Raw genomic sequence first — 18,869 nt, forward strand, 5'->3', positions numbered from 1 at the left:
TCTCTTACGTTGCTACCCGATACGTCGTCACGTTCATGAAAGCAATCGCACCACGCCGCACCATCTAATCAAAAGACAGTTACATGAAGGAGTGCACGTTGGTAGTGAAGCTGTCACATTACGTCAGCGGCACGCGACGTAATCGCACTCACATTTGCTGTCATAATTATCTCACCAACAAGCACCCAACACTAATACTTGAGGCCTCCACACATTATAAATAGAAGAAGAAAAAAAAAGAGCCCTGCCATATTGTATACTCCGATATGTTTGACGGCTCTGGCATTCAAACTAGCAGGCAAGCAGCGTGCCATCACGATAAGCGTGCACAAAGCTATTTAATCATGTCCAAGTCACTGAAACAAGGGGAGGAAATAGAGGAAAGCTTAAGATTGATTGGACCAGATTATCGTTCGCATTCCCCTCAGAGATGCAGGCCCGAGACACAGAAAAAGAAGACACAGTCATTTTTTCGTGATATAAAATAAAAGATAAGCCAAAAATATTTTTAATTCAAATTCTTTAGTATCTCATATTATTTATCATATCCTATAAATTACAAGACATGCAGTCAAAAAAAAAGAAGATAATTACTTCCTAGAGGCGTAGTGGGGAAATCGTGAGTACGTTGAGGAAGGTACTTTATTGGCGACCCCACCCCCTCTTTTTTCCATGAAAATCACATAGAAATATAGGCTGAGTGTGGCGCCCCCTTCCCCTGAGGTTGGCGCCCGAAGCATCGTGCCCCCCCCCCTTTACGCCTCTGTTAACTCCAATGAGTTTATCTAGTCGAGCATGTTAATTTTGAGATAAACTCGTTGGTTTTTCTGATCACGCCGGCCGTTCCATGTTCTAATAGTATTGAGGAAAAATGAGCACTTAGATCAGGGGTTCTCAGCCGGTGGGTCGCGACCCCCTTGGGGGTCGATTGACGATTTGCCAGGGGCCTCTTCTATTGCTGTATGTGTGTGTGTTTTTTTTTTTTTTTTTTTTTTTTTTTTTTTGGGGGGGGGGGGGGGTCGCGGCAGAGTGGGGGAATATAAAAATGGGTCGCCGAGCTTAAAAGGTTGAGAACCGATGACTTAGATGAATATGTCCTAGCATATGTTATAAGAAATGTGCTTTTTTTTTCTGGGTACTTTATTACGTTGTGCCTTTATATTGGTATGTTTTGGTGAGTTAAAAGGTGGTCGACGTAACAGAGGCGCCCCACGGAAACGCTTCAAAGACCAGCTTAGGCGTCAACTTTCCTTGGCTGACATAGAAGAGAGCACCTGGCTGCATGCGGCCTCGGAACGAGACAGCTGGAGGTCACTCACGAAGGCCGAGGGGTACACATTTGAGACCAAAAGAAAATCTGATGCCGAGGACAAACGCAGACGACGAAAAGAAAATCTAAATCGACCATCTGCGGACAACGGTTATGCTTGCCCTGGATATGGCAAAATATACAGGTCACAGCTGGGGCTGCGCAGCCACGGGAAATACTGTATTCCTCATTAATCTTCGGACTCGAAGACAAGCCTTATTATTATTATTAAGTACAATAAAGTTTCGTACTTAAAATTTCCTTTGATAATGATATTCAGAACTAAAAATGACGCAAAATATCATTGCTATCAAGAGAAAAGTAATAGTATATGCTTAATCGAATTGTACATACTCTATCTCATTTTAAATTGCAATTCAAAATGATTTCAACTGATCCACTTAAGACTAGTCACTATAAATAGGTTAAACAAGGAAAAAAATATTTAACAAAATAGCTTATAAGAAGTGTAGTTTGTATCACTTAGTTTGGATCGGTTATGTAATTAAATTAGTAATTGATCTAGATGTAGACCAGCGGTTCTTAACCTTTTAAGCTCGGCGACCCCTTTTTACAATATACCACTCTGCCGCGACCCCACCCCCAGCAGCGATAGAAGAATAGACAATAACCATCCTTATTTGTGATGGTCTTAGGCGACCCCTGGCAAATCGTCAATCGCGATCCACAGGTTGAGAACCCCTGATCTAGACCAACAACAATAAATCTGTGTGATTGGAAATTTTTTTACCAATTGTTTTTGTTTAGCGCTATTTTATGCTTTTAGCTTGCTCAATACGCTTTGATACTGTAATAACTTAAGTGAGGCAACTCAACGAGACCTAGACGTTTATTTACACGACGTCACAGGTACACAAAACAACATCTATCTTAGGCACAGTCTCTCCATATTGGCTCTCTACTTGGGCGGAAATCGTTCTCTTTCTAATGTTGACATCCTTTTAGGTCTAGTCTGTCACAGTGCGCACCTTCTAGCACTAGCCTGGATGGCGGTGCGCATGGCAGAGTTATAACAATACTGTCACTTGTCTGGACCCAGTTGGGAAAACGTGGAGTGGGGAGAGAGCGGAGAAGAAAGAAAGAGATATGTTTGAATTTTACCGTAATCGCTTTTTTAAAGCTTTTGTATAAGCGAAATTCGGCTCAACTCTCCTTGTAGCCAACATACTAACCACTCGGCTAGTGAGATGCTTATGAAAATAGAAGATTTTTTATAGTTGTTTGTTTCATACTTAATTTGAAGCGGCGACCTATAAAAGGGGGATAATTACTTCAGTCAAGTACAATTTCTATCCCAAGTTCGAGATGCCAAACAAAATAATTAATAATTAATAGCAATTAAATAATTGGTTATTATATTTTATTGATTCTTGTGTTGTCATGATTGTGCAAAGTGTCAGCTTGATCCGAGATTGTGGGTCGGAGAAATAACGTGTACAATCGTTTTACCATACCGACAAGAGGGAGTTGATATAAGCTTTTTTTTTTTTTTTAAATACTCTTCTTTATATTGTTAATAGCAGTACTTTAAACTTTAAATATATTTTAATGGACGCAAGGCTCTTTTCGGTCCATCGAGGCTGTTGCCTGACTTAATTAAAACTCTAAACGCAAGAGAAGGACGAAGTAATGCGAGACCTGCACAGCGGCAATAATTACCTCCCCCTGGCGCGAGCAGATCGTCTGCCGCTACAAGTGGACGGTGTCGATTCCCGCCTCGGCTCAAAGGGCGATGATTGGCTGCAGTTATGAGGAGTTATTTTTATTATCATTTCAACCCGATTCCCAAGGTGAGGTGTTAATGGTTCTTTGCGTAACCACAAAACCCTCAGTAAAGATGCTAATGGTTCTCTTAAGCCCCAGGGGCGTCACGAAATGCGGTTAGGGAAAAAAAACAACAATGCACTACACTGATAACAAATGAATTTGTTTTTAAAGATAGTTCGGCCATCTTGGTTCGATGATGACCGCATTTGTCTTCCAGGAGACTGAGAACTTTGCACTAGGGTTTAGGTGAGACCTGTGTAAGCTCTAAAGTAAGGGAATTTACAACAACAAAAAAACAAACTCTCGTGGTAGGGTGGGGGCAGTACTCATTACGTTAAACACAGACATAAATTGTTGAAGAGTCGAGGAGATTATATATTTAAAAAAAAAGTATGAGCATACTCCTGAGACTTATATCTACACTCCAATCACTCCTGAGACTTAGATCTACACTCCAATCACTCCTGAGACTTAGATCTACACTCCAATCACTCATGAGACTTAGATCTACACTCCAAATACTCCTGAGACTTAGATCTAAATTCCAATCACTACTGAGACATAGATCCACACACCAGTCATTCGTGAGACTTAGATCTACACTCCAAATACTCCTGAGACTTAGATCTAAATTCCAATCACTACTGAGACATAGATCCACACACCAGTCATTCGTGAGACTTATATCTACACTCCAATCACTCCTGAGACTTAGATCCACACACCAATCACTCCTGAGACTTAGATCTAAACTCCAATCACTCCTGAGACTTAGATCCACATACCAATCACTCTTGATACTTCGATCTACACTCCAATCACTCATGAGAGTTAGATCTACACTCCAATCACTCCTGAGACTTAGATCTACACACCAATCACTCCTGAGACTTAGATCTACACCCCAATCACTCCTGAGACTTACACTCCAATAACTCCGACGGATAAACATACAGAATTATTGATATTTTCAATTATTTCTCCCCCCTCACTCTCTCTCTCTGTTTTTCTTCCTCCTCCCTCTGCATGTGCACGCCTCGCATACGTCGGAGGGGGGGGGGGAGAATCTCGGTGGAGTACTGCATCCAGAGAAAGATTTAATAAAAACAATGTTTAACTAATGAAAGAATTTAATTAATAACTGACAGGTTGTTTTTTTTAAAAGGGAAATACAATACTGGGCCAAGGTGAAGGACGTCGTTAGCCTTACACAACCCTGTAGAGGAAAGTGTGTATAGGTAAGTGCTATAAACAGCATGGTGACGAGCCTTAATGTGAACTGACTGATGTCGTCGGGTATGTGGAGGACATAGGACTCGCCCAACCCTCCTTTTTTATTTCTTTTCACAAGAAAGAAAAGGTAACTCCGGGGGGGGGGGGGGAGGCCTTCCTTAACAACTGCCCTCAGTGTCATGTAAGTTTTATAAAAAAAAAAAAAAATTTCATAAGAGAAAAGTAATTATCAATATTGACACAAACATCTGTCGACTTGCCAGAATTTCTGGTCTAGTAGGGCAGGCTCCAGTCTGTACATACGACTGGTTAAGGCGTTACCTCTTAGGATGTATTAATTATGCTTAGTGTATTTCCTAAGACAATTGTTAATAATACAATATTCATCCTCTGTGTGGGACCCCTCAACCTTAAGAAACTAGAACAGACACAAAATACTGCAGTGAGAATCATAACAAACGAATGTTCACATTTGACTAGAGTAACACTTTTTAGTAAAATCACTTAATTTAGAAAGCCTTCAGGAGACTCCAGGAGAGAAGACTTAAAAGTAAAGTAGCAATTATACATAAAACACTGAACCATAATCTTCAAAATATAAAAACAAAACTTGATAAAATATTCAGAAAGACACAGAGATGCAGGTGAATTCCTTGTTGCAAAAGCTAAGACATTTTTTTTTTACAAATGCTCCCTCTTCTTTAGTGCTATTAGAGCATGGAATGGGTTGTCTGAGTCAGCCAGGAAAACCAATGACTTGGCAGAATTTAAGGCATTGATTAACTCTTTCTCTCCGTAATTATTTACCACACTCTAGTGGAATCAACGTTGGTATCGTCAGTTAGCAGAGAAAGAGTTAACATGCTTGACTAGATTGACCTAGGAGGATGTAATCGACAACTTTTTGGACGTAACGTCTGTATTTCATAAAATTGTTTAGCCCCTGCTTCACTCGGCCTAGGTCTTTTCACAGTTGTCTCCCCTAGGCCTTTGTATTGCAAATGACTAACTCGATCCACATTTTTATTTTACATAAGTATAAAGTATTGAGCCATCAGAATTATTTTCAATGTATCGATGCGGAGACACCTCTTGCAGATTTTATGTTACTTTGGTACAGAAATGTCATTCAAAGCCCTTGGCTCCATCAGAGACAGAAACGCTCCTCATCGACACACATTTTGTTCTTGTTTGTGTTGTCAAAATATAGACAGACAGACAGACAGACAGACAGACAGATAGATAGATAGATAGATAGATAGATAGATAGATAGATAGATAGATAGATAGATAGATAGATAGATAGATAGATAGATAGATAGATAGATAGATAAGATAGATAGATAGATAGATAGATAGATAGATAGATAGATAGATAGATAGATAGATAGATAGATAGATAGACAGACAGACAGACAGACAGACAGACAGACAGGAAGGCAGACAGACAGACAGACAGACAGACAGACAGATAGATAGATAGATAGATAGATAGATAGATAGATAGATAGATAGATCCCCAAAGTTCCTGCATGACGTCAGGGGATGACGAAAGAGAATGAACTCGGGACCATTATGACCACAATTTGAAGTGCATGCTACACGGCCAGAGATCATCATAAGATTTCTAGAATAAATTTCAGGATAAGATGAAACTTGTTATCTAGAATCCTGCTTTATACACGTGACACACCTGCCACGTTAGGTTTATTTGCAAATCAAAAACAAGACAATATATAAACACATTGTTAAACCTGTGGATAAGTCTTAGAATATAAAGGCAAGGCGTAGCCGCTGGCTTTTCTAATTGGTCATATAGTCGGTGGAATCTCTCTCTTGTAGGCGAATGGACGCAAATCCTAAATGATCAAGAGTGGCTCGCTGTGAGTGTAAGGGAAGTATCCCCACAATCAATCTGACCCAAAGTGACTCCTGGGACGGACGGGTGCAATAAAGGTTACAGGTGAGAGGAGACGGGGCCGCAGATATGGCTCAATCATTCGAGATAAGCCACTCAGAAGGGCACACCTTTACAGTCTCACGACTCCACGGTGTGAAGATTGATGGCTGGACGAGTAGGTCAGTAGGATGAACTTGATAATGTCCACAGTGGCCAGTTTTCCTCTTCATTCCGCTACTTTGAGCTTAACAAACCGGCCAGTAAATGTTGTAGTTTTTTTTCCTATTATTAATCTCAGCCCAAAGAGTACATTCTCGCTGTTCTGTACATAACAATTACATAATATATATCTTGTTAGACATACTACACAATTAATCATACTTTCTTTGGGACCCATATATTTTGTATAATACGAGTGATTTTACCCATAAGCTATTTACAAATGGCCCTCATTCACCAATCGTAAACAAACAACATTTAGTCACGTGGTTCTCTATCTTTTCTATACAAATTACGTAGTCCATAAAGGCTGTCACGTGATACGTTTTTTTTTTCATTGGTTTATCAATATTATCACGTGGCTAAATATCGTTTGTTTACGATTGGTGAATGAGGTGCATTAAAAGGCGCGCTGGCTCAGCGGTAAAGCGCTTGGCGTTCGAATCCTGGTGAAGACTGGGATTTTTAATTTCGGGATCTTTGGGGGCCTCTGAGTTCACCCAATTTTAATGATGGGTACCTGACATTTGTTAAGGAAAAGTAAAGGCGGTTGGTCGTTGTGCTGGCCACATGACACCCTCGCTACCCTAACCCTAACAGATGACTTTTTACATATCATCTGCTCAACTGACCACAAGGTCTGAAAGGGTAACTTTACTCTTTACATTATATAGCAATTAACGAGTGTGTGGTGGACAGAATACAGGAGTTAAATGTTTTTAGAACTATGAAATGTGTTGATTGAATTCGTAATTTTTTTTTCAATTTTATATAAGCACAGTCTTAGTAAGTGATGAGGTGTGCAACTATGAAGCAAAGACAATAGTCCTTAACAGCACAAATACAAGCAGAGAAACTCAGATCTAATACAACCAAACTGAAACGAGGCCCAAACTAATAATGTCCAGAATGTAATATATTGTAATGTGTTTGTCTTGGACACTCAAGGTAAACACTGAGAGTCAACAGCTACACTAATATATAAGTACATGATATAATTTCGGTTTTCTTTTATCACAATTTTGTAGGCTCTTGATATTTTAGTGTCAGTTTTATTAGCATTGGGAGAAAAAAAATTACCCCCCCCCCCTTCCCAAAAAAAAATAATTCAATAAATTGTCTTCTCAGAAGACACAAAATCTAAAGAGACATAGCATAATTACATTGAGGCGTTTGTGTTTTTGTATTGCTTGCATCCGTTAAACATATCTACTACCTCTTTTATTAAGCGTTTTCGAATGTTAATATACTATCAGATAATGGATTTGTAACAGCACACTAACTTTGACTCTCCATAAAACACCTTTTTGTTTGTTTAATTGTCATAGGTCCTTAAGTACAATAAAGTAATGACTATTACCCCCCACGTAAGGTGTAACTGTCACCGCCCCTGGGTCCTGGTGACACTTATCAGAGGTTGTCAGTTCAAACGCATGTCTTTAGTCAATACTTCAAGAATTTAGCTATTTTCCCCCTGACTGTGTGTCCAAATTTAAAAAAAAAAGAAAAGTTATGACTTACTTTTTCCAGGGCGTGTCCGGATGGCTAGTCCAAACAGCAGAACAGATGTCGTTACAGTACATAGTAATCGTTTACTTGAAGACTTATATCCAATTTAGTCCAATGTATATCCTTAATATCCAATATGGAATCTGTGTGGGGGGAAATATAATCAAAGGTTTAGTTTACAAAGGTATGTGGACAGAAGTGGAATGGATCGTGGAGTAGCTAGAACCCATGATGGGATATAATTTCTGAAAAAAAGCTGATTTCCAGAGAATAATAAAATGTGAAAGACGTTTTTAAATAAAATAATATTTATTCAACAAAAAACAGGTGTATGTCATTCAGAATAGCAGATACAAAAGTTAGCATTATAGGCTACAAACAAGGAAATAGTTAACGTCCTTGCAATTTAAAACTGATTCATTATGTGGACAATATGTCTTTAAAATGTGGGCTATTTAGAGACGAACTAAGGTGTCATTATCTATTCTTTAAAAAAAAATATGTAGTTATTTCTTCGAAAAAATAATAAATATAAAAAATTCCTCAATCCAGCTTTTGATTACTTTGAGTAGGTAAATCTTATCGAAGTTAAATGTCAGAACAAAAAAAAAAAAAAGATGAGGAAAAAAAAAGATTCACGTTTTTGTTTTTTTAAGTCCTTCGAAGTTTTATCCAAATTAATCTAGTAGGAGTAGGGTGTGTAGCTAGTGGACCTCATTCGCCAATCGTAAACAAACAACATAGAGTCACGTGCTTCTTTATCTCTTCTAAACAAAGTACAATCTAATTTTAATCAACAATGGTTATCACGTGACTGTTTTTTTCCCCTTTTTTTTATCAATATTATCACGTGACCGTTCGTTTTTGGTGAATGGGGTCCATTGCAGCAATGTGTCACGTTTATAGTGGTTTATAACTGTGTCACATTTATAGCGGTCTTAAACTGTGTCACGTATGAAGTGGTGTTGTGAGCACGCTTAGAGTGGTGTCACTTTGTGGATATGTTTATGTGCCTTGGTTTCGGGTGAACACACATTTTGTAAGTAAAAAGTCAAAAAGTAGATCCGTGCTCAAAGCGCAAGAATACTTTGCAGACGATTGCTTTTTGACTAAGGCGATACTTAAAAAAACATTCATAGGAAACGCTTTTTCAATTTTCTACGTTTGGCGCCGAATTTGCTTAATTTTTTAAATTATCAATATTATATCAATGATATGCATTGCCTAGTTTATAAGAAGTTCGTGAAGGATTTTAAAAGACATTTTTTTAAAGGAATTTCTAGTTGACATGATTATGAAAGACTATGCGGAGAAATACCTGTATATTTTAAACATTGGCATACGAAAAATTGAATTTTAATAAGTTTGTTAGGTTTATAGTTCAAGGAATGGAGAAAGGCGGTCGATAATCTTGTGTGGTGCCCCAACGGTCAAGAAGGCTAAGGGATAGGTGAAAGTGATACCGATAAACTTGCGGCACAAATCTCTACTTAGTAGTGACACTAAATATTAAAGATGGTAGTGTTTTCTAGAAACAAGTGATGGATACGTCTGTACCTTCTGTGTTAAGAATCTAGAAGAATCTAGTAATTAATAATAAGAAATTCGTTTATAAAACAGCTTTTGTTGTAAATACATAAAGCAGCAAATTTTATAAAAATGGCATCTGTGTGTGTGTGTGGGGGGTGAAGCCGTATAGTCCGAAGTTTTTAAGTACTATATAATATCTATGTAACAATAACATATCAGATCAGGAACTATGATATATAACTATTTACTAGACTTTAACACTTTTGGTCATGGCCACATTTTTATATGCTTGCGAGTCGTGGACGTTGAATGCAGAGCTTGAGAGGAGGATCCTAGCAATGGAATTGAGATGCTACAGAAGGATCCTAGGCATCACATTCAAAGACCGCATCACAAACCAAGAAATCAGAGACAGGGTTACTGTAGCGATCGGAGCTCATGACGACTTGCTTACTATTGTGAAAAAACGAAAGCTTAAAACCTTTGGCCACATTACAAGATCTACGGGGCTCGCAAAGACCTTTCTTCAGGGAACAGTGCCAGGGAAAAGAAGAAGAGGCAGACAGAAAAAGCGATGGGAGGACAACATTAAAGAATGGACAGGCCTGCCATTGAGAGAGGTTCTGAACAAGGCAAAAAAAAAGGGAGGAATGGAGAAAGACGGTCGACAAATCTTGCCTGGTGCCCCAACGGTCCAACAGACTAAGGGATAGGTAAAGGTAAAAAAAAAAAAAAAAAACACTTTTATAAAACTTTGTTCAACTGTCATACAATGTCTTTGCTGTGTACAGCTGGTAAAAATCTGTACAATTTGTGTTACTACATTGTCAGATAGTCATGAATATATTATTCTTTATTCTTCTCTATTTCTTTCTTTCTCTCTTTTTCCTACTTTCGTTCTCTCTCTCTTTATCTCTCGCTCTCTTTTTCTCACTCTTAATTTGAAGCTCAGGCACCCCATTCCATGCTCTTATAGCATTAGGGAAGAATGAGCATTTGTACAAATTTGTCCTAGCATATGGGGCGAGCAATGTGCCTTTATCTTTGTGTCTTTCTGCGTATTTGTTAGATTTTGTTTTTGTATTTGAAGATTATGGCTTAATGTTTTACGTATAATTGCTACTTTACTTTTGAGTCTTCTATCCTGAATGCTTTCTAAATTTAGTGATTTTACTAAAGGTGTTACTCTAGTCAAATGTGAATATTCGTTTGTTATGAATCTCACTGCTCTATTTTACTATTGATAGAAGCAGCATCCATTATTTGACAACAGAAAAGATACAGACGCTTTATTCCATTGTGTAAGTCCCTATCACTAGGTAAAACAGACTTGTCAAACATAACTCGTATTCAAGCCAAGTAATACATCCACTGCGACAACGGGAACTGTAATAGTAACTTTCAAAGACTAGTGAATAAAAAGAGAAAGTCTATTTTCGAAGAGATACAGAGTGTGTCTACGTGTTTGTATTGGCTGAGGATTTCTGATGTAATCATAAGTAGAGTTGATGAAGACGAGTGGATATAAAGGGTGAACGGATGACGAATGAGGAGCCAATCATAACGCGCGAGACAACGGCGTGTTTAATTGTATGTTTTTTTTTTAAGTAAATTGACCTATTTTAAAATCATTTGATATTCTGTTATTTCGTTCGTGGTTCTCTATATGTCCACACAGAAGTTGAGAGCTGTGTATATATTTGTCGCTAAAAAGTGTTATTTTGTTTGGGTTTTAAAAGACGTCTTAAAGATTTATTCAACATATTAGTATCAACTAAGTTATATGCCTGGAGGCGCAGTGGCTGAGCTTACAGCGTTTGGTCGCCGAACCGGGCGTAGAGGGTTCGAATCCTGATGAAGACTGGGTTTTTTTTGGCGCCTCTGAGTCCACCCAATCTAATGGGTACCTGACATTATCAGCGGAAAGTAAAGGCAGTTGGTCGTTGTGCTGGCCACAAGACGCCATCGTTAATCTTTACATCACTTGCACACAAGCTCTGAAAGAGGAGCTTTACTTTTTTTTAAAAGTTATATGCCTACAAAGTTTGGTTGGGCTAGCTGTCTAGAGTTACAACCTAATGACTACTTATAATCACCAAATATTTTAACAGAATATTACTTATTAAGACTAGACATTATAGTTGGTTATGGCTTCTTCTAGCAATTAGCGTGAAGTTTTTAAAAAAAGAGCAACTTAAAAGCGTTTCTAAGATAAGTCAAATTACCGACGATTAAGACCGAGTGGGAAATGAAAGTACGTATGCATTTAAGAGAATTAAGAGTGAGGGGTCCGTGGTAGGGACAGGGTGGGGAGCGCAGGCTGCTAATCTCGCCTTATCCCAGCTCCCACGCCTCGCTCAGAATCTCCCATAATCCTTTCACGTGAAACAAGAGTCGATCCAAGACGATGAATAGAGGGGGGGTTATCCACTCGACAAGACGTATCCGATGGTAGAAACAGCAGCTGGGGATGTTTTATGACGCAAGGTAAAAAGGGGGAAGGGGGCGCTGGACGCACGGTAACAGTAGCAAAAGTGTTTCAGTGTAGTCTGCGCGTTGTGTGTGTGAGTTCGCGCGCGTGCCTGTGCGAGTGTTTGCGCACCTTCCTGTCTAGAGACGCACTGCCAAAACTTTTCACGGCCAAATAAATAACAAGGGGGAAGCCACTCCAAATTGGTTTTCATCGAACTCTTCGGGTTTTTTCTTCTTCTTCTTCTTCAGAATTGTCTGCCCATGATAATGAGCATTGCACACACCGCAACACCAGCCTCGATTTGAAAGTCAGGGTTGAAAACACATTTAGACTAACAACTTTCCTTTTTGGAAAAGAAAAGAAAAAGGAAAAAAAAAAAGAAAGTAATAAATGATGCTTTAATTATTTTTGGACTAAACGAAATTGGGGGGCAAGGGGGGGGGGATCCAGAATCGTAAACAACAACAAAAAGACAGGCTTCAAGTAAACATCAAATAAATATGAGCTGAAACAGTTGTTTTGAAGCTTCTGCAACAGATCGCATTGATGTGTAACGATTGGTGCTGATTGAATGATTGCTGTGGGAGAAGAGGGGGGGGGAGATTGTTACTGCAGTGAAGGCGTCAGATGTTTTTCGCATACTGCCTAATTACACTATTTTCGATGCATTGCTGTCTCTCTCTCTCTCTCTCTTTCTCTACTATATCCTCTTTTTCTCCCTCTTGCTTATTAGTCTAGCACTTTTTCTACCCTCTTTCATCCCTTTCTCTCTCTCTCTCTCTCTCCCTTTCTCTCTCTCTCTCTTTTTCTCACTCAATTTGAATATCATTCTTTTCATTCAATTTCTCTATCTCTTTCTCCCTTTCTTTATCTTTCTTTCTGTCTCTTACTTTCTAATTCTTTCCTTATCACTCTTTCTCTTTCTTTATCTCTCTTTATTTATCACTCTTTCTCTTTCTTTCTTTCTTTCTTTCTCTTTCTTTATCACTCTTTCTCTTTCTTTCTCTCTTTTTCTTTCTCTCTTTTTCTTTCTCTCTTTTTCTTTCTCTCTCTTTTTCTTTCTCTCTCTTTCTTTATCTCTCTTTCTTTTTCTTTCTCTCTCTTTCTTTCTCTCTCTTTCTTTCTCTCTCTTTCTTTCTCTCTCTTTCTTTCTCACTCTTTCTCTTTCTTTCTCTCTTTCTTTCTCTCTCTTTCTTTCTCTCTTTTTCTTTCTCTCTCTTTTTCTTTCTCTCTCTTTCTTTATCACTCTTTCTTTTTCTTTCTCTCTCTTTCTTTCTCACTCTTTCTCTTTCTTTCTCTCTCTTTCTTTCTCTCTCTTTCTTTCTCACTCTTTCTCTTTCTTTCTCTCTTTCTTTCTCTCTCTTTCTCTTTCTTTCTTTCTCACTCTTTCTCTTTCTCTCTCTTTCTTTCTCTCTCTCTTTCTTTCTCACTCTTTCTCTTTCTTTCTCTCTATCTTCCTCTCTCTATTTCTCTTTCTTTCAGTCTCTCTCTTTATCTCTCTCTCTCTCTCTCTCTCTCTCTCTCTCTCTTTATCTTACTCAGTTCCTCTTTCTTCACCTATGCTACCTTCTACTCACATAGAGTAAAACAATTGATATAACATGTGAAGCCTGTGTAATATTTCTAGTTAGACAGAGAATAAACGCATGGCACTTGTAAGCCCATGAAGCTTTTGAAGAATAATGGTAAAAGTTTAGTTCACCCAGAAAGAGCTGAAATAAGTCTTAACGACGTTAGTATTAAACGTTGTTTTTTTCTTTTGAAAGCATAAGGGTCCGTCGGGGATAAGGGAATTAGGTATTAAAGGTCGCTAAAGTTCCTGAAAGGTTTAAGGGGGTTTTAGGAGGTCTCTTGATATGCCAGGGGTTACTTGTCAACAGCACACATATTTGGGTCCTAAGAAAGATATGACAAAATATGACATGGGTCGGAGGTTCCCTTATTTACTTCATCAAAGAATGATGAATTGGGCAGAAGATCGGAACAAGAATAGGGCCAATAGAATACTTTCTCCTACCTCCGGTAGTTGTTTTATTTAACCCTTAAAACGCGAGTGGCAGTTTAGCCTCTAAACAACAGAATTGTAATTCCATTTTGTATGCACTCATTCTAAAACAGCTCAGCACTTTAAGGGTTAACGAGTTCAAAGATTGAGAACCATGTCGCATACTTCTTTAAAAACACAAGGGAGTGAAGAAATGTTTGCATCAAATTGAATATAAATATTGTAACGTGTTAAATTTGGGGAAAAGTTTAAGAATAGGTGATATAGAAATAGAAATAGGTGCACCCAAAATGAATATTTAAAAAAAAAACGGTTGCAAAGCTTATTCCTTATATTTTTTATATTTTATAGTTGTTTAGATAGATCTAGTAATTTTAAGACTATGGATGCCAAATGTGTACATATCTAATATCAAGAATGTGAATTTTTATTAAATACTGAGAGTAACAAAATTGTGTTGTTGTTTTTCTAAGGAAATGTTTATAAGTATTCCAACACGATTTTTATTTTTATACTGTTAAGAATTCTGAGATTAATACGGTTGTTAAATGGTATATCATAAAGTTTGATGAATACTCAGAAGTTATGATGAAGTATATCTTAGAAATAACAATCACTAATAATTTTCATCAATTTTATGATGTTCTTTAAAATGTTCTACCAACATGAAAGTATCAAATTCGGAATTTTTACTCCTGAAATTCAAATAAAGGGTAAGTCGTTTTTTTCCAATTATCAGATGGCAGCCTGGTTGTGCAGTACATACGCTGGACAGGATTCATACCTTGCCCTCTGCCATCCCCCATCGTTTTGCGGGAGGTTTAGACTAGGAAATACATTATCATCAACTCTGAAGGAACATCCATAATATGAAAAGGATTTGCAAATGAAACATACAGTATGTATAAACGTATCCCCTGTTATTCTGATAGCTGCTGATGTAGAGTAACAATCTTTTATAACAGTATGTTCGTGCACAGCACTTTCCATATCTTCTGTAAATACTAGACATAAGTTGGAAATCTGTTAGAGGCTTCTATATGTCAAGTATTACAGAATTCGGGTAGTCTCACGAAGCCCTTCCCGCGTTTGGGTATAGCCTCCGTTACATAGATGTAATAAAACTGGACCTCAAATCAGTGAACATCGACACTGACCATTGGGAAGACATAGCTCTAGACCGCACCAGATGGAGAGAGACAGTGACCAAGAAAGCTATGGATAGCGAAAGAACATGGGCCTCAGCCCTGGAAGAAAAACGGACAATGCGAAAAATGGCCTGCTCCTCTACCACCGAAGCAAAAGCCACTTTTACCTGCGATATTAGTGGACGGGAGTGTCTCTCCAAAATAGGGCTCAACAGCCACATGAGGAAGTGTGCGAGATGAACCATGGTCGTTCTACGACTGAAAGAGGCAAATGAACAGAATTATGTACCTTATGCTTACAGTGTAGCTTATGCTTAAAGTGTAGCTTATGCTAACAGTGTAGCTTGTGCTTACAGTGTAGCTTATGCTTACAGTGTAGCTTATGCTTACAGTGTAGCTTATGCTTAAAGTGTAGCTTATGCTAACAGTGTAGCTTGTGCTTACAGTGTAGCTTATGCTTACAGTGTAGCTTATGTTTAAAGTGTAGCTTATGTTTACAGTGTAGCTTATGCTTAAAGAGTAGCTTATGCTAACAGTGTAGCTTATGCTTAAAGAGTAGCTTATGCTTACAGTGTAGCTTATGTTTACAGTGTAGCTTATGCTTACAGTGTAGCTTATGCTTAAAGTGTAGCTTATGTTTACAGTGTAGCTTATGCTTACAGTGTAGCTTATGCTTAAAGTGTAGCTTATGTTTACAGTGTAGCTTATGCTTACAGTGTAGCTTATGCTTAAAGTGTAGCTTATGCTTAAAGTGTAGCTTATGTTTACAGTGTAGCTTATGCTTAAAGTGTAGCTTATGCTTAAAGTGTAGCTTATGTTTACAGTGTAGCTTATGCTTAAAGTGTAGCTTATGCTTACAGTGTAGCTTATGTTTACAGTGTAGCTTATGCTGCTCATGTTTACATTGTAGCTTAAGGAAGATTTTCTCTACCTAGTACAACAGCTAGTACAGCGGTTCTCAACCTTTTAGGCTCGGCGACCCCTTTTTACCATTCCCCCACTCTGCCGCGACCCCCTCCCCCTACACCAGCAATAGAAGAATAGACAAAATCAATCCTTATTTTCGATGGTCTAAGGCGACCCCTGGCAAATCGTCAATCGACCCCCAAAGGGGTCGCGACAAACAGGTTGAGAACCCCTGAGCTAGTACAAACTAAGCCGACGAAGGCTTAATAACATTTTTAATAAATAAACTTGAAATAAATTGAACAAACATCTGTATTGAACGAAAGCTCGTTATAACTTTTTTATTACAATGTGCACAGATTTTAACTTGAGATAATAATCTAGTAATAAGTGATATGAAATGCTATAACAATTCACGACGAAAAACACTTCTTTACTTTTTCATGTCTCTAGATTCGAGACCAATCGTTATAGAGCGGCCTGAATACTGACCCTCAGTAACCATTGGTCACGTCTTCTACCACCAAATATGACGGGCCCAGAGGTGATCTGGTCATTCTCCAAGACCAACAATTAATGCTCCCTTTCTTCATCATCACCATGGAAACACAGACACACACAGACACACGCCACACAGACAGATACACACACACACACACACTCCTTTACAAACACCCGAGTTAGCAATTATTGGTGCTAACTTAGAGCCATTTACGATTATGATGATAATTAACTAATAAGCTATTTATCTTTAACAAAAATTCTATTAACAGAAGTGTTTCAATCTAATGTCTGTGTGAGCTAAGCTGTTTTCTGCTGTTTGAGCTCATTATAAAGAAATCTGGCACACTTTGCATTAACATTCACGCGGTATACCTTCAACGTAGTCAACAGTAGAAATAAAATATGACGCGGAGAAAATAAAAGCGTAAACTTTGAGAAAAAAAAATATGCTTAAAACTTTTTTTTTAATTCTTCTCTTCTTCCGTTGCGTATCCTAGGATTAGGGCGTAAACAGATGCATAGACAGAAGAGCGCCACTGAATACATTAAACAAGTGTAACCAGTTTAATTTAATTAGTTCTATAATAAATTTTAACCAAACACATGATTCAAAATCTAGTCCGCTGAAATCTTCGTCACGATTTGGGACTCACGTTAACCAAAAGTCTTAGTACCTCTGCTACTGGTACCAGAAACCAAGATATATCCTTTGGCCAAGAGAAAATTAAAAAGCTTGTGTTTTAAATTGGTCTTAAGGCTTGTGAATAAAACCAGGACATTGATTAATTAAATACTTTCATTTATTTGCGAATGTTGCCTGTTCAAGAGATGTATTTTGACCTAAAAGATTTGAACTAAGGAGAATGACCACAAGCAAGATAAAGTAACAATGTCAAAGTTAATGAAAAACAGTCTGACTTAAGGCCAATCAACTGATGCCTGAATGAAAAAGACTTTTCAAAACTGTCTTTGGACTCCACATCCAATTTCTTGTACATATTAAAATGAGTTATCTTATCTTATATAATACAGACGTTACTTCAAAAAAGAAGATGATTACGTCCTACGCGTCATGCATTTAGTCATGCATATTAACCAATGACTTAAATTCTGCCAAGTCACTGGTTTTCCTGGCTAGCTCAGGCAACCCATTCCATGCTCTAATAGCACTAGGGAAGAAGGAGTATTTGTACAAATTTGTCCTAGCATATGGGACGAGGAATGTGCCTTTATCTTTGTGTCTTTCAGAGTATTTTATTAAATTTTGTTTTTGTATTTGAAGATTATGGTTCAGTGTTTTATGTATGATTGCTACTTTACTTTCGAGCCTTCTGTCCTGAAGGCTTTGTAAATTTAGTGATTTTACTAAAGGTGTTACTCTAGTCAAATGTGAATATTCGTTTGTTATGAATCTCACTGCTCTATTTTGTGTCTGTTCCAGTTTCTTAATGTTTTCTTGAGTTGAGGGATCCCAAACGGAGGATGCATATTCTATTATTGGCCTAACCAAGGTTAAATAACATTTTAGTTTTATGTTCTTATTTGATTTATAGAAATTTCTTTTAATAAATCCTAATGCTTTGTTAGATTTTTTGTAGTTTCATCAATATGTGGATTCCATGATAGTTTTTCATTTATTATAACACCTAGGTATTTTGCGTTTTTAGTCTGTGTTACTGGTTTGCCATGAATAAGATAAGTGGAATAAATTTGTTTTAGTTTTTTTGTTACTCTTAACAACTCAAATGACCGTACACCACTGGTCAACTTTGCTTTGCTTGTAATTCAACTCACACTAACTTTATTGATATGTGAGCGCCGACGACCTTCACATTAAAGAGTTCATAAGTTAACATAGACTTTTAAATATTTTTTTCTACAAATGTTATAATGTGACTTACACTCGTGACTGGCTCCTTCCTAGTTCCAGTTTTGACTGAATCTATCATTGAGTCCACTCAGTTTAATGAAGTTTAAAAATCTGTTTGCTACCTCAACTGACGGACAGTGGTCAAGACCCTGGTGGAATTTCTGATTATTTATTTAATAACTATATTTTTTTAAACCAGATTTAGCTCTGCATTCAATGCGGGTAAAATTAATAACGCTCCAAGTGTGATACTTGAACACGTGCCAGACATTATTTGAACCGGACTGATGACCAGCAATAATCTGATTTGATGGACAATTAAAAGCGCTTGAAAAAAAAAAAAGATTGTGAGACAATAGGAAAAAGTTGGACAAAGGTTAAACGTCTTAAACTGAACATCAATGTATTCTCCAAATTTGTTTAAATGATTTATAAATTAGCCATACTTGTAAATAAAATAGTCGTTTTAAAGTAA

The 18,869-nt window shown here is 37.6% G+C and overlaps 1 protein-coding gene across 7 annotated transcripts in view; it reads right to left on the bottom strand.

Moving 5' to 3' along the window:
* LOC106078346 (zinc finger transcription factor lin-29-like) overlaps positions 1-18,869 on the bottom strand; it is a 422,178-nt gene that overhangs the window by 386,455 nt on the left and 16,854 nt on the right. For all 7 annotated transcript variants that reach the window (XM_056008260.1, XM_056008264.1, XM_056008265.1 and 4 more), the window contains exon 2: positions 7,971-8,101. In XM_056008260.1, coding sequence (XP_055864235.1) covers positions 7,971-8,032 — 62 coding nt within the window. In that variant the 5' untranslated portion in view covers positions 8,033-8,101. The remainder of the gene's footprint in view (positions 1-7,970; positions 8,102-18,869) is intronic.

The sequence above is a fragment of the Biomphalaria glabrata genome, chromosome 13 (genome assembly GCF_947242115.1).
Source record: "Biomphalaria glabrata chromosome 13, xgBioGlab47.1, whole genome shotgun sequence".
NCBI classification, from domain to species: domain Eukaryota; kingdom Metazoa; phylum Mollusca; class Gastropoda; family Planorbidae; genus Biomphalaria; species Biomphalaria glabrata.